The sequence below is a fragment of the Aplysia californica genome, unplaced genomic scaffold (genome assembly GCF_000002075.1).
Source record: "Aplysia californica isolate F4 #8 unplaced genomic scaffold, AplCal3.0 scaffold00942, whole genome shotgun sequence".
Lineage (NCBI taxonomy): Eukaryota > Metazoa > Mollusca > Gastropoda > Aplysiida > Aplysiidae > Aplysia > Aplysia californica.
Genome location: NW_004798212.1, coordinates 84,121 through 99,723, shown reverse-complemented (window position 1 = coordinate 99,723; position 15,603 = coordinate 84,121). Strand labels below are relative to the sequence as shown.

The 15,603-nt window shown below is 39.1% G+C and overlaps 2 protein-coding genes across 2 annotated transcripts in view; one reads left to right on the top strand and one right to left on the bottom strand.

The window, feature by feature from the left end:
* Positions 1 to 598, bottom strand: part of LOC101850761 (glutamine-dependent NAD(+) synthetase) — a gene marked incomplete in the record, with an annotated part of 22,587 nt that extends 21,989 nt beyond the window's left edge. Inside the window, 1 exon segment of the mRNA XM_013089396.2 lies at positions 350 to 598. Within this exon segment, the coding sequence (XP_012944850.1) occupies positions 350 to 434 (85 nt within the window).
* A 739-nt stretch (positions 599 to 1,337) lies between these two features.
* Positions 1,338 to 14,974, top strand: LOC101849418 (mitochondrial pyruvate carrier 2). Its single transcript, XM_005110760.2, has 5 exons — positions 1,338 to 1,528; positions 8,096 to 8,136; positions 8,970 to 9,054; positions 9,382 to 9,493; positions 12,090 to 14,974. The coding sequence occupies exons 1-5, from the start codon at positions 1,435 to 1,437 to the stop codon at positions 12,142 to 12,144; spliced, it is 387 nt and encodes a 128-aa protein (XP_005110817.1). The 5' UTR covers positions 1,338 to 1,434; the 3' UTR covers positions 12,145 to 14,974.
* The last annotated feature ends 629 nt before the right edge of the window (positions 14,975 to 15,603 follow it).

Sequence of the window (15,603 nt, the reverse complement as noted above, 5' to 3'; positions counted from 1 at the left end):
TATATATATATATACTTGTATCCCCTGAATTACATGTTTCACGAGATCTAGAAAAATTACGTCATAAAGTAGAAATAATTCCAGAGTCAAAGAGTTAACTTTAACCCAGAGAGGTAGACAGTTGGGCTACATTAAACAGAAGAACGAAACAAGTACAATCAAGGGGATTTTAGTAGTACGACCATAATATCCATATCATGTCATGGAGGTAGACAGAAATGGGGGATTACAGTATTCACCAGTGGATTGAAATTATCCTTAACTGACTTAGTAAAGAGTCCTTGAGTCTGAGTCACTTCTCTTGTAATTTGAAATTTGAAAGAAAAAAAAATAGGCAACTCAAACTCACTGTCAATTATCCGCTTCATGTTTCCCAAGAAATCCATTGCCCATTGATTTAGGGAACAAGCAGCTACAATAGCTTTTCGCCCCATCGTGGAGGGTACCGTGTGAAGTAAGCTACTCAAGAAAAATCCACACTGAGATGATCAGAATCAGAGCAGTGGAGCGGATGAGAGGAACACCTCAGCTCGTCGAAGCAGGCAGGCCTTGATGTCAAAGTGAAACAAGGAACAGTGAATGAGATCTTCCAGTATTGTTGTCAATGCACGCCAAAAATACTTGCTCTCGATTAGAGGACAACACGATACTTTTTAGCATAATCCCGACTATTATGTGTTTTTGGTCATGATTTTTATCTGCACATCTGTGGTGTTTATTTGCATACAATATAATAAATATATCTACATATTGTACGCACCATGAGGCAATAGTGGGATCACATGCAGAGGAACAACGCAGTCAAATTTAACTAGAAACACATAACTTGTTGCAGCCTACTCAACCTTTATTCCTTAGAGTCTGTGTATTCACAACGAAATGTAAAATTTAAGCATAAGGGGTGGACATCTTTTACGTTCCTATTCCTTCAATTTTCTTTAATAGTATATATATAATGATTTGGTTATATTTTTTTGTTTGCAGTACACGTAGAATGTTGAATGAACAAAATGTTTGGCTGCTAATTATTGTCTGTCTGCCAGCCACCAACAGCTCCACCATTATGATTATATTTTTGTCTCCCATTCTTCATTGTGAGCTGTGAGCATTCTCATCGCGACCTTGAATTTATTAACTTCCTTACAGATTTGAATCAGTTTATCTTTTTCTTGCCAATGTGACAAACACAACACAATTATAGTGAAGTAGAGCTCTTCTTCCTTTATTTAGAGAAAGATAGTATCCTAAAGACATAACCTCAGCAAAACATGCGAATAGTCTTCTGTATAATTATACTTTCGATACTAGTAAAAAAAACAACCATGTATCAGATCCGTGTTACTTCCTGTCTGTCAAGTCAAGGGGTGACTGCAAGGGCTTTAGTTGGGTATCGTGTCGGAGAAGAGTGTGTGTAGCAAGAAACAACTTGAAAAGATGTTTATTCTCTCGTCAGTTTATCGTACCCTTGTAGCAATAGGAGACCGACACGTTCCTACCAAATTTAGGCCCTTGTGGGAGCACCCAGCAGGTATGTGCAAGATATAAGCTTTTCACATTTTGAGGTGGGGGCTGGGCTGGTGGGTCACACTGACTCTGACCGGAGTGTTTTTGTTTTCTTTTAGTTTTTGTCAGTCTAGATATAGATATAGATCTAGATCTAGATCATCGAAGTTTATCATAACATCTAGTTCCAACCCGTCAGGGACCTCTGATCCTGGGTCTACGTTTGCCCTACGTGAGCTGCATTGTGTGGTCCTGTCACTGCAGGTAGTCTCCATCCAAGATCAGATGATTTCATATCGTCATGCTTCACTACCCCAAACAGGTTCAGCAGACAGTCCTTCAAAAGTCTGAACTACTAAAATATATAGATCTAAAAGCTTTTAATGCCATTAAAAGCCGATTTTAATCCTTCTTTAAGTTGTGGTCAGTTAACCCAGTGGCCACCTCTATTCTCACCCGGGGTGAGAATAGTGCAGGCAGGTCTTGTGGCTATTCTCACCCGGTGCGCGTGTCAACAAATTTTGCGTTCACCCTAAACCACAGAATTCTACACTGTGATAAGAGAAAAATTGTAGAATTCTGTGCTGTGAACAAACGTTCCATTACAACTGTACTTGTAGCCTACTAAAAGCGTACAATTTTGTCTGTGGGCAGTGGAGAGAGAGAGAGTGAGAGAGAGAAAGAGAGAGAACAAAACAAAATGGCGACCCGCGTAGTTCGGCTCGATTCGAAAAGTTAAATAGCCGTAGCATCTTTGTAGACAACCAAATTAATTTACTTTTGTGTTTTAACATCATTTTTTAACTTTGTTTTGGTCAATTTGATCGTCCACACCGATAGACAGTATTCAGAAAGAGACAGAGAGAGAGAGAAGAGGGGAGGAGTAGATCTTGCGAGAACTTCCGGGCGGGTGAGAATAGCCACTTTCTAACCCAGTAGTCGTTGTGGCCATCTCTCAAATAATCCTTTAAGTTTTCCTTTCCCAAAGTCAAAGAAAGGACTGTGTCAACTGTGTGTCAATTTATATTTTGTCCTCTCTGTAATACTGCTGAGTCAATAAAAACTTACCTACCTATTTTTTACTTGGCTGTAGTTATTCACACAGGGTGTGTGAATACTATGGAATTGTATTCGCACAGGGTGTGCAAATACTATGAAATTTTATTCGCACTGGTTATGTGAATACTGTGTGAATACTATGAAATTATATACTTCAAAATATATAATTGGCACAGGGGGTTTCAAATGAAGGATGGCAATTAATTGGGCCTAGGGCCCAACATTTCCTCATTTTTTTCCCCTCATCGCGTAGGGACAAAGATCGTGTACAACAAGATAGTTCCGTCCTCAAAATTTGGTGGCGCCTTCTTCGAAAAAGTGCGGACTTTGCGAACAGAGTTGTAAACCCTATTGTGTGAAAAACAATAAAAGTGAAATTAACATTAACAGACCGTGCTTATACTATTCTTCTTCTGAAGCAACGCGTGGACTTCTGCGAACACTTTTCGAGCTGAGTGAACAATCTTGTTGTGCTGTCTTTGGTAGGGATATATTATCATCTAGATCTAGACCTCTAATTATAATTGTGCAATGCGATACGTAACCCCCCCCACTCAAATTGGAATTCAAGATCATGTGCATTGTATCAATGATAATGACTCTAATCTCTCTTTTTTTTCTCTTATTTTTTTGGGTGTTATTTTCCTTGGGCCTTGAGAGAGAGAAAGAGAGCGAGAGAGAGAGATGAGTGCATGCTTTAACCCTAAAACTGAAACCAGTAGGATACTAGATCTAGATCTAGTGTACAGTTGTTCTAACATTTAAAGCCTTATTCCAAAAGGTGGGATACCCGGGTGTGACAAGCGAGGTCCAAATTCAATGTAGGCTCGACCTTGTGCAAATAGAATTATGGCCGGCACTATTTCTCCGAACGTTCAGGAAAATAAAGCTGGGCACTATTTCTCCGAACGTTCGGGAAAATAAAGCTGGGCACTATTTCTCCGAACGTTCGGGAAAATAAAGCTGGGCACTATTTCTCCGAACATTCAGGAAAATAAAGCTGGGCACTATTTCTCCGAACACTCTGAAATATCATCCTTTCCCCCAAATTTCGGATATTATATAGATCTATAATTATAGTATGGGCCTACCAAAGATTGTTCGTATACAATATGGTTCAATCGGTCCAAAAAATGTCCGCCGTAAATATTTATATAAAGAAATGCTACAATTCCAAACAGTTTTTCGCTATAGATATGACGTGTTGCCTATGAAAGGTGCTGCTTTTAAATGTAATGTGTTGTGTTCACTCGTGTGCTGTCTAGATCTAGATCTAGATCTACGGAGGGTTATTGATAACGACACATAGAACTGGCATCTGCGTTTGTCACTTCTGCGACCAATGTACTGACACTGGCAAGCCCCTTAATGTGTGTGATTCCATAATTTACATCTAATATCCTGTACTTTTTTTAAAATTACGCACATTTAGGGTTAAAACTGCCAATCTTCTTCGGACAGGTGGACACACGCCCTTATTTGTTAATGTTTGTTGTTGTTTATGGGCTGTTCTAATTTTGATTTCTTTCTGTTGTGAAACCTTTCTTTTTCACGTTTTTACACTCATCTAAAAATCTCATCTAGACTAGCTGTTGAAAATTGAAATAGATATAGACCCAAAAATTTGCTCCTGTGTGTGTGTGTGTGTGTATGTATGTGTGAGTGTTTGAGTGTGTCTGTGTGTGGTAGTAAGTGGAGAGTGAGGTGTGTGTGTGTTTGTTTGTTTTTCGGGCTTTATTTCAGCCTTTATTCAGTAACAGTTCAAAGTATACAAAAATAGAAACACAGGATCCATTCACTCCAGGACTCATGAGTCATTCGTCTCTTTCAGTTTCACTCTTTCATTCAATTCCCGTGTTCTCTCCCGCGGCTCATCCCCGTCCGCATGACTTTCATACCCCACCCCATCCCTCCAGGCACACACAAAGAAAATCTCACTTGTTCCCTGCGAACCATGGACAATAATATAGGCAAAACACCGCCTGAGCTGCATTCCTTTTGTTCGTGAGCTGTGGACCAGGCCAGGGGTGGTCAGTGTCGTCGTCTTGTAGTTGCTGTCGCCTGTGGATACACTCGCACATTCTTCCTTTCACCCGCTCTTTCACTCACACTGTCTCTCCATCCACAGTTCAGCTCGTCATACGTTCAAAAGTTGCCCACTAGTTATGTTTAGTTAGTGTGTGTACATGTGCATGATGGTGGTGGGTGTGTGGTGGGTGTTACTGAAGGTTGTCTGTAGGCGGGCTTGCCATGCGGTACGTGTTCCTTCCCAGACCAGAGGCAGAATGAAAGTTGGCGCCGAACTCTCGCAATAAATAGGCAAAAAATCACGAGACCGGAAGCCGAAAACCGTTCGGAGAAATAAAGATCGGCACTATTTCTCCGAACGTTCGGAGAAATAGTCACTTCGTAGAATTATTTCTTATTTTCACACACCCGGTGTGAATAATATTAATTCTTATTCGCACACCCGGTGTGAATAAAATTAATTCTTATAATGCGCACTCCCGGTGTGAATAAAATAATCACTTCCTTTTTACTTTCATCCTCTGTTGTGTTTAAATTAAGTTGCGTTGAGGGGATGCAGTTTACTATGGTAGGCCAGCTCTGTTGCTCTTTCAATTGGGATTCTATTATATTATTTCGCAGGGTTTCCTTGACTCCCTCAATCTCTTTTCTAGTCTGAGTACTCTTTAGCCATAGATCTAGATTCTAGACTGTTCTTCAGCTTTAAAAGGTTGCCTATTCATCTGCTTCTGACACTATCGCCCGCTTTTCTTCTTCCCCCTGGTTGGCCTGGCATTCATTTTCTGTGGTGTTTGATAATGATATTCATTCTGTCTCTTTGCCTTTGTATGTGAAATTCAATGCAATTATAAAATATGCTGCTGGTGCAGTATCTAATGATTTTGATTACAAGTGTCGTTGCAATGTCAATGGTTTTACTCTCCTGTTTACGCTAATTGGCCGTATTGCCTACAATGACTAATTGTTACTAGCTTGGGTAATGTGTAGGCCCATCCATCTGTTCATCCGAGCTCCTTTTTTTAATCCTAGTGAAGATAAAATGAAACTTTAAAAAATCAAAATGTCTCTCCTTTTCTAAACTTTTTTTTGTCAGTCAGCATATATTATCTGCTCTCTCCACGGGGTAGCTGTTAAGCAGCCGCTTTTCCATGATGATAATGATCCTTGTAATCACACAATTTTAGCATTCTCAACAACTACCATGCCCCTTGTCTGTCCCCCCCTCCCTCCCTCTCTCTCTCTCTCTCTCTCTCTCTCTCTCTCTCTCTCTCTCTCTCTCTCTCTCTCTGCCTCTCTCTCTCTTTCTCTCCATCTATCTCCCATTTACTCACTCTCTTTTACTTTTTCTCTCTTTTACTCTCTCTCTCTTACTCTGTCTCTCTTACTCTCTCTTTCTCTCTCTGTCTCTTTCTCTCTGCTTCCCCACCCCCTTCTCTCTCTCTCTCTCTCTCTCTCTCTCTCTCTCTCTCTCTCTCTCTCTCTCTCTCTCTCTCTCTCTCTGTCTCTCTCTCTCTCTCTCTGTTTCTCTCTCTCATTTTGTTTGTTTTATACCATCTTACCTTCCCATTGCCCTAGTAAGGTTCATTCAACTTCACAAATACTAATATAATATCTTTTAGTTTTCCTTTGACCTGCTTGTTCATTCCAATTTTCAAGATGGCATAGACAGGACCTGCGCATTGTCAAACTGTTGGGCGCTCAAAGGCTTTCCATTACATGTTTTTCTTTGTCTAAAACTTCTTTTCGGGTTTAGTGTAGAAGCAAAGAACATTTTTAAAATCTGTGTTACCAACAAAAACCCCCCAAAAACTACCCAACCGTGCCTTTGTCATTGGTGCTCTCAAGACCATTAATAATCGAGTGAGATCCTAATATCTGGTCATCATACTCCTCTGTTTTGTCAGTGTTTGCAAACGAACATGCACACACACTAAAATCTCTTTTATGTTTAATTGGTGCTTCAATATATAATGTGAAATTCAAGACGAAGTGTTGATAATGAGGGTTAAAATCAATATTCCGTTCCAGAGAAGGATTAAAAAATCAATACCTCTCTCAAGGGTTGAAAAACCAATACTCCCAATACAAAGGAATCTTTGAGTTGAATCTTAATTCCAGGAAGTGTTGGCTTGGTTGGGGTGTTGCTGGGGGGGGGGGGGGGGGTTTGGGGATTTCCATTTTAGAGAGCTCTTGGACATAGTATAATTATTCATGATTCTGTCTTAGATTTTGTTTTGTATTTTGAAAAATCTCTAAAAACTGTCCACACCCTTAGCTTTTACAAAGTCACTTGTGGAAGTAAAATTAATGGAAATTTGTACTCCGCCCCAAGTTGTTGAATACAGTGCAACCTTCTCTATCCACCACTTATCCAAGACAGTCACCTATACAAACTTATAAACTACCACTTTGCACTCCGCCACCCCTCCCCGGTGGGTTTGGGTTTTTTTCTCTAATGTAATGTGAGGCAGCATGGTGAAATCAGGTGCTCGTCAAAACGATGAAATTAAAAAAGAAAACAGCATTTTTCTGGTTGTTGGGCAATATTTTTTTTCAAAGTTTCTTTTTTCGGCTCAACACCTTTAATGTTCATTCAAAAACACATGTCAGTGTGGATGTTACCGAAAAACGTCCATTAAAGGCACGAAAAATGTAAATTTTCTGTTTCCAGGCACACTCAAGCTTCGGAAGTCACTAAACTTTGACGGCCATTTTCCTGTTAATTTTACCTCTTATAGCTGGCCACCCCAGCACCTTTAATCCCAAATATCTCGACTTCTATTCCAGATAGACTGGGGGTTTTTTTTTGCCATATATATGCAAGACAAATGAACAAGCTTTAAGATGATGCCAATATCTCCATGTGCCAGAAAATTGACGAGCGCCTGATTCCACCGTGTTATGACACATTTTTTGGTGACACCGTCCTAGAGGACCACCAGTGTAAGAAGATGACCACTTTTCTCCTCAATAATGAGTAGTTTTCTTGGACAGATTCAACTACCTGTATACTGTATACATATAATGCCATTTAGAAATGGTACCATTACTGTCTACATCTTTCCTTTTCTTTTGTGGGTTTTTCTCCCCCCCCCCCCCCCTTTGGTTATTGGGGGGGGGGGGACTACTGTCTTAAGTCTTTTAGGTCTTTCTTTTATGACCGCCAGTGGTTTGAGGGTGTCCACTGTAGGATCTTAATCTTCGCTATTCCTCTGGCCTCTGGTTTAACTGTCTGTCTGTCCTTACTGCTGTTTTCAGCACTGAATTCTAAATTACCATTATGTTATTGTGTTGATTTGCTTACCTCTACTACTCTACTCAGAAAGATTCTCCAACATTCTCCATCTTTTGTTGTGATCTTGTGTTTCAGCCGATCTGCTCCAAACTATAGCTGCGAGCAAACTAATTTTTTTGTTTTTTTAACTTCTGATTGAGAACTGTAAAGACATGACTATATTGAAAACAGTCTCTTATTCTTAAAATGTTTTTGTGTTCTTTTATATAGGTCCCAAGACTGTTCACTTTTGGGCCCCAGGAATAAAATGGGTAAGATTGATTCTGTAATTAAAGAAAACTGAGTTTGAGTGTGTATGTTGGTGTTTTCATCAGCAGCTTATAAATGTGCTTACTTTGTTTGCTTGTAAAGAGGATGAATAAAATACTACAGTCTAGCTCACACACATAGCGAAATTCGTGAGGTGTCAAAATCTTCTTTGCCTTATGAACGAATTTCTCTTTATGTACTTGTTTTAGATACAAATAAGGAAACACAGGACCTGAAAACTTGTTCACTATATATATGTGTGTATGTTGGATATGTACGTGCTAGACTGAAAATTTGAACTAAAATATGAAATGATTGTTTGAAGAGATATTTATGCGTGTGTGTGGGGATGGGGGGGTTGTTGTTGTTGTTTTCTCACAACAGGGCATGTTTCCCTGTCAAGAAGAGGACTTAATATGGAGTGAGGAATCATCATCCTTTTGGTTCGGAGTTGGACGTCTTTGGTCCTCTAAGGAGTTAAAAGTCTGAACCATTGTTATATACTGGGAGGTTGGACTGTCCGTAAAACACTTGTGATCTGGCAAGACTTTAATAAATGTCTGGGTTTTGGGTTTTTTTTTAATAAATTAAAAAAAAAAATTATTTGTTTGTTGAGGCAGGAAAAGGCAGGCCCACCGTGATATTTATTTTTAAATTCACAAAAAAGGAGTTAAGATAGTTGGATTGCTGCGGGGTAAGAGATTTTTGTTAAATAATGTGTTATTGCTCTTGTTGATATTGTATTGTCATCATAAACAGATATTGTGTGCTATAGAATGATTATATATAATTATGATAATAATCTTTACGTTTTTCTCTTTAATTTTGTCCCCAGGCATTGGTTATCGCTGGCCTTGGTGACCTTAGCCGCCCGGCTGAGAAACTGAGTATTTACCAGTCTACAGCGTTGGCAGCCACAGGTGAGAAACAGTTGCCTTTGTTGATAGCATACACAGCTTATTAAATTATTCAAGTGGATTTTATAATCGTCTTCATTTCTTCTCCTTCTTTTCTTTATACATTACCCTCTATCATTCCTAATCTTCGCAAATGTTACTCACTAGTAACACCTTAATCTTCTCAAGTGTTACTCTCTTGTCACACCTTAATCTTCACAAGTGTTACTTTTTAGTAACAACTCTAATATTCTTTACTTATATGACCTATTTGTGGTGTCAAATGCCGTTAAACTCTTACTTTAAACTAAATTAAACTGCTGCTCAAAATGTCCCGTGCTCCTTTTCCAGGAACCATCTGGGCCCGCTACTCTCTGATCATCATCCCGAAGAACATCAGTCTCTTCACGGTCAACGTCTTCGTGGGCCTCACAGGCTACATGCAACTGGCCAGAGCTCTCCAGTAAGTCGTTCACTCATTAAGTGTCTGATTTGGCAGGTGGTTGGCGGGTGCTCTGGTGTGGTTTGCTCCTTGTTTCCCGTTGTCAAACGTCTATCATCCTTGTCTCTCCTCTTTATTTTTTGTGTATGTTACTCTCTTGTAACACATCTATTCTTCGGCACTTATGTATGACCTTATTGTGTTGCAAATGCTGTAAAACACTTACTAAAGCCAACTGTCTACCTTGTTGGGTGGTTTTGAATAGTTTTTTTTCCTTCTGTTTTTTTTTTATATGAGAAGTTTAGTCGTTATTACTTTTAGTAAGAGTTTTTATGGCTCTTTCAACACAAATGGGTTATTTAAGTGCGGAAGATTAGAGGTGTTTCTAGAGGGTAACATTTTAAAAAAAAGGAGGAGAGATAAGGATGATAAATGTTTGATCAGAAGAAAGAAAAAACCACACCAGAGCGCCCATCAACCATCTACTTGTTTGGTGGAGACTGCTGACTTGGCTTCTTTTGTGTACCTGCACCGGTACTGTATTTTGTCGGAATTTCTTATGGAAGTGGAACTGGATATTTGGTTAAGGTGTCTGATCATTCCCATGTGTCATCTGGTATTTTTTCATCTTCTCGTTCATCTCAGTTCATATCAAATTCATATCATAATCATAGGAGCTTTAGGTTTGCGTCAGCTCACATCATAAGAGAAAACATCAGGCTAGGATGTTCTATTTTGAAAAAGCAGTAATGTCTTTTTTCTGCTCCATTTTCCTTGTAGCTTAGACCCAAAAAAAACCTTTCTCGAACTCAAATATGTAATAGTAATGGTCATAACATCCACCAATACTCTTTTTAGTCGTTTGGTAAACAGAAGGGGGGGTTGGCGGAGGGGGGGTGTTGTATTATTTTGTTTTACACAACAATCTTCAGCATATATGACCTAATCCTGTTACAAATGCCGTAAAACTCTTACAAAATAATAATGGTCACAACATGGACCAATGTTCTTATTACTCCTTTTATAAGCAAAAGTTGTTCGGGTTTTTTGTGTTATTTTGTTTAACTCAAAATATTGGGCAGTTGTATTGACCTAATTCTGTTACAAGTGCTGTGAAACTCTTACTTTAAAAAAAGATTCAAAAGAGTGATTTTTGGAATCTGTTGGTGTTGTAGCTGTGTTATATCCTCTGTATATCTAGATGAGCTTATGCTGCAGTCCGAAATTCAGCACGGATTCCTCTCTCCAAGTTGAAAAGATTGTATCTGAAACTAGAATAGAAATCTGACAAAAATATCGCGACCTCAGTGCTTTCTTGTCGTATCTCCATTGTTAATAGCAGTGAAAAGTTCATAACAAAGAGTGAGCTTAAGAAGAAGTCACGTTTTCACTGTTTAAAAAAAAAAAATGGAGATACGACAAGAAAGCACTTAGGTAGTAATATGCTAAACAAGTTATAAAGATATAATGCTGTGTCATCAGCCATACTCGAGCTGAATACAACTGTAGGAAAAGTCCTGTGTTCTCACAGTTTTATGCTTTTAGAATGGCTTGTAGCATAATCCCCAGAGTGGTTTAAGGTTAGGCCTACAATAGACTCACTACACGCTGAAAGAAAGTACCGAATGATCCCTCTGATCGAGAATATATGCCAAAATGATATTGTAGTGCAATAGTTAGTTATATACCACCTCTGCTTTCTTCCTATTTTGCCCTCTTTGACCCTTGTGTCATATGCTGTGCCTTCTTAGTGGCCAGTTTGTGTCAAAAACTAACTTCTATTGTAAACATTTTATGCCCCCATCGACACAATTTAGGTGGGTGGTAGGGGAGCACTAGTGGTAGGTCTTACTTCTTTACTTTGCTCTTCTGTGGTTTCTGTGTATTCTGTCTTGCTTTTTTTCCTAACACAAGATAATGGTTATTGTGTTGATGTGCTTCAAGTTTTTCAAAGCATTGTACAAGACAACTTGGACACCTGACACACACACACGCACGCACGCACGCACGCACACACACACACACACACACACACACACACACACACCGTGGGACAGGAAATGAGACACTGACACTGTTAATTAAGTTGCCGACTATTCCTAATTTGGCTGAAACATCCCGTGTTTTTAAATTTACCAATTAAGTTTATGATGTGCAGCTATGATTGTTCAATTCCATGTTTGCTATTTGTTTCGAGTACCTGTCTGCTCTTAAACATTTATTATCATGTAATTGTATTAGTTTTCATTACCATAAAATAGAGGGTGTTGTGGCGGAGCGGTTAGTGCACTCGTCTCTGAAGCGGAAAGCCCGGGTTCGAGCCTTGGTTCGGACACGGATGTTTTTCACCCCCTCCTGCCCACCCAACAGTAATGGGTACCTGACTTCGAGTTGGGGAAGTAAAGGCGGTGTGGAAAGGAACTGGCCACCCTACCACAATACGCTGAAGGCCCAGGAAGCTGTCTCACTAACAAGGCAATCCCCAATGTCCGGATCGGATGCAGGAACAACTTTTTTTCACTATCAAATAAGAGGTGGTGTTAGGAAATTTGATGCAGTGTTTACTGTTTATTAACTTGCTGTTATTTTTATTTATTTATTTATTTTCAATCAACAGCTATCGCTACACACACCAGAAAGCAATCGAGGCTGGTGCCAACACTTCGTCCTAAGATGCGACTACTGTGATGTGATGACACCAAGTTGGTTGTGGCCTTCTTTTGTGTAAAAGCTAACCGCCGACTTTGTTGAGGAGGCTTGCACTGTTCTCTTGTGCTGACTCACGGTGCGGTGCGAGCACCCTATGGCTGGTGCTTTATTTGTGTGAATTATGTGTGAGCTTAATCAACCGGGTGTCAAATACAAAATACCTGAAAGAAGAAAGAAAGAAAATACAGCAGCATTACACGAGATTTTAAGTTATTATTAGTGAAGTATTATAGGTTGTCTTGATGTGCAGAAGGGACCACCTCTTACTTTAAGGGTGTTATAGATTTAGGTAGTGTGAATACTCTCTCTGTTGCCAGTTGGTGAGAATCTCCTTTCTTTACTTTTTTCTTTTTTTTAAACTTACTTTTACTTTACTTTTTCGTCCCCTGTTGTCGCCAAGTGTCAAGGGGAGATGCAGTTGTCTGTGGTAAGTCAACTGCAGCTCTGCTGTCAAAATTGAGATGTTGTAGTTTCTCAGGGTTCGCTTGACTCCTGCAGTCCCATCTTTTGCATAGTCTACCTCTTCCGTTGTGGCCTGAGTATTTGGTGTTTTATAGGCCCTTGAGGCTGGCTACTTTTTATTTTTTAAAATAAGTTACAGAAAATGTTTTGTGGATAATGTTGTTGCTATGCGTAGTTCTGGTTTAGCTGGGCAAATTGGGGTTTTGTTTTACTACTTCTATGATGGATTTGTTGTTTGTTGAGAGTCTGTTGTTTTCTTGGGAGTTACAGAGTAAACGCTCGCTGTGCCATGGGCTGTCAGGTTTCTACCTGCATCCTCAGAAAAAAAAATGTGCTTGTTTGCAAATGTTGAAATTTGTTGTTGATCTGAATTAGCATGATAATTAGTTTTTATTTGGTGGTTGGATGAAGAGAGTAACAGCCTCTTTCTATCATCTTTTTCTTTTCTGTTTCTGTCTATCCTCACATTCTTCTCTAAGACCACGGTTGAAGTTTTTAATTTATTTGATGTGCTACATTTATCCAGTTTGTTTGTGGTTGATTTGTTTTCTCAGCTCAAATAATGTTTTATTAGCAGCAAATGTGCTGTCAATATCGGAGAGGTTGTTGGGATTTCATGTTTCTATACTTCTAACAGGTGTATGAAGTGCCAAATGTGATATTTGACCCTATGTTGAAAAGTTGCTTTTTAGACTTAACAGAATGGTACATTCACTGCAGTTTATTTCATGTCGTCAAAATTATTATAACTTATGTTTGATCTCGTTACTGTAGGGTTATTTTAATAGAATTTGTTTTATTGGGTTTTTGAACAGATAATTATCCGAGAGTTTGATTTCATTTATTAACGCCTACTTCCAGTTCTTCTCCACTAGTGAGAGCAAAGTTTTGTCATTTCCTAAAAAGACTGGCCCAATTAAAAAGGTCATGGATGTATTGTGGAACATACTTACATTAATCAGGTCTCTAACAACTGTATCGTAACATAGCTTTTTGTAATCGACTTCTAACAACGGACTTGTTCCAGCTGGATAGTGATGTAAAAATATCCTGCCTCTTGTCATGAAATGAATTTGCAGCCGGATATGACATCATTTACAAATTTAATCAATTTTTTTTTTAAGCTAGGCGTTTTGTCTTTAATAACTAATTTTGATTGTTTTCTTTAGACATTGTTTTCTTCAGATTTTTGCTGGGAGGGGTTTTTTTGTTGGGTTTTTTTTTTTCTTATAGAATTTTTTTTCTGTGACTTCATGACATGACAGTTATTTACACTTATTTCATCGAGCTCTAGAGATGTCTTATGAAGCTGCAGTTGTTTTTGGACGAGATTGTTCCCAGCGCTGCGTTGAAGCGACGCCATGACACTTGATTACGCTGGTCACCGGTGACATCCAGGCAGCTCCGGCTTACGTTTTCGGAATCTGTTTTCGATTTGTGCCAGTTGTCAAAACTGTTTGGGGATTTATTTAGAAAAGAGGTAGCTGAAAGTGGATAGTGCATTATTTTTAGTTTTAAGAGTGTGTCTGTAATTTGTAAGCTGAAGGAGATGGACGTGTGTAAACTACTTGTAGGTGAATTAGAATTGAGACAGAACGGCTGCAGGTCCTCATGTACTGCTTGAAGATCTCCACAACATAGAAAGTCTTGTGTGAAATATCTCCACAAATGCTAGACTCTGTCCTCAATTGTCGCCCCTCAACTAACTATGTGCTATATTGTCATTGACAGATTTAACTAGTATCTGTGGTGTATCGGTTAGGCCATTGCATTCACTCTCCACAGGAGACCTGAATTCGATTCCTGAGCGGGGAAGAAATTTTTATTCAGAATCTCGTCCTAAATGATCTAAGATATGTGTTGATGAGGGTGTTAAAAAAATCCACATTTAAAAAAACAAAAACCTGACAATTTTGGCTGAGAGGCTCCGAGGAGTTGTTGAACAAACATGAGATACAAGGAGGCTCCTTGAAAAAAACTGCACTCTTTTTAATGGGTCAGGGCTACAGATCTGTCTATAACTCGTCCTGTGACAGTTTCCCTTGCGGAAAGAGAAACTGAGACAATAGACAAAGCTTGTGAAACCTATCATTAACAAACCATATCACTGACTTTTTATTAATGTTAGTCTCAACTTTTCTTTAAATGAAATACATGAATGTATTGTTTTTCCTGAAAACTCCCATGTATGATATCTTGGTGCGTATATTATTACTCTCTGCAAGACGTACTGTTGTTATAAAATTTGCTTTGGAATTTAAATACTCCTGAATTGAATTACACAAGTAACTGCCGCCCAAGTGGAAATAAATAATTTACATACTCACTGAATACTTATTGTTGCTCTTGATCAGTTTGTTTTTCTTTGTGTGTGTGTGTGTGTTTTGTTTTTTGTTTTCAGAGCAGAGTGCAACATGGAAATGTGATGTGTGTGTGTGTGTGTAGGGGGGAGGGGGGGAGTGCAATTGGTGGGTAACAAACTCATTGCTCACCTACAGGAGGGAAAGCCTGAGATGGTGAATATATTACTTTGGTGGTGAGTTTTCAGGACCAGATTTTGTAGGATTAATAAAGGGGAACAAGGCCCACAAAAGTGGACTGGAGAAATCTTTTGATGCAGGTCTGCTTTGAACAGCTTGAATTTATAGAATTCAGAAAAGTGTGTGAAGGGTCTGGGAAGGGGTTCAAGTGGTCAGTGCCCACCATCTTGACATGAGGTGTGGGTAGAGTTGTTGTTTTTTTTGTTTGTTTGTTTGTTGAAAAGTTGGTAGCTATACACTTGTGCCGTTGGAGGGTGCTACATGTACTTGTAGGTCCTACTTCTTTACTTTCCCTCTGTTGTTTCTGTATTACTTTTGTGGGTGGTTGGCGGGTGCTCCTCTTTCCTATCAAACATCTATGGTCCTTATCTCCCCTTCTTCTTTTTTATGTTTGTTACTCTTTTGTAACACCTCTTATCG

Excerpts from the sequence above, each read along its gene's own strand:
- LOC101849418 (XM_005110760.2), top strand. The coding sequence starts at position 1,435 with ATGTTTATTCTCTCGTCAGTTTATCGTACCCTTGTAGCAATAGGAGAC. Across the intron at positions 1,529-8,095 it reads CTTGTGGGAGCACCCAGCAG|GTCCCAAGACTGTTCACTTT; the intron begins GTATGTGCAAGA and ends TCTTTTATATAG. Across the intron at positions 9,494-12,089 it reads CAACTGGCCAGAGCTCTCCA|CTATCGCTACACACACCAGA; the intron begins GTAAGTCGTTCA and ends TTCAATCAACAG.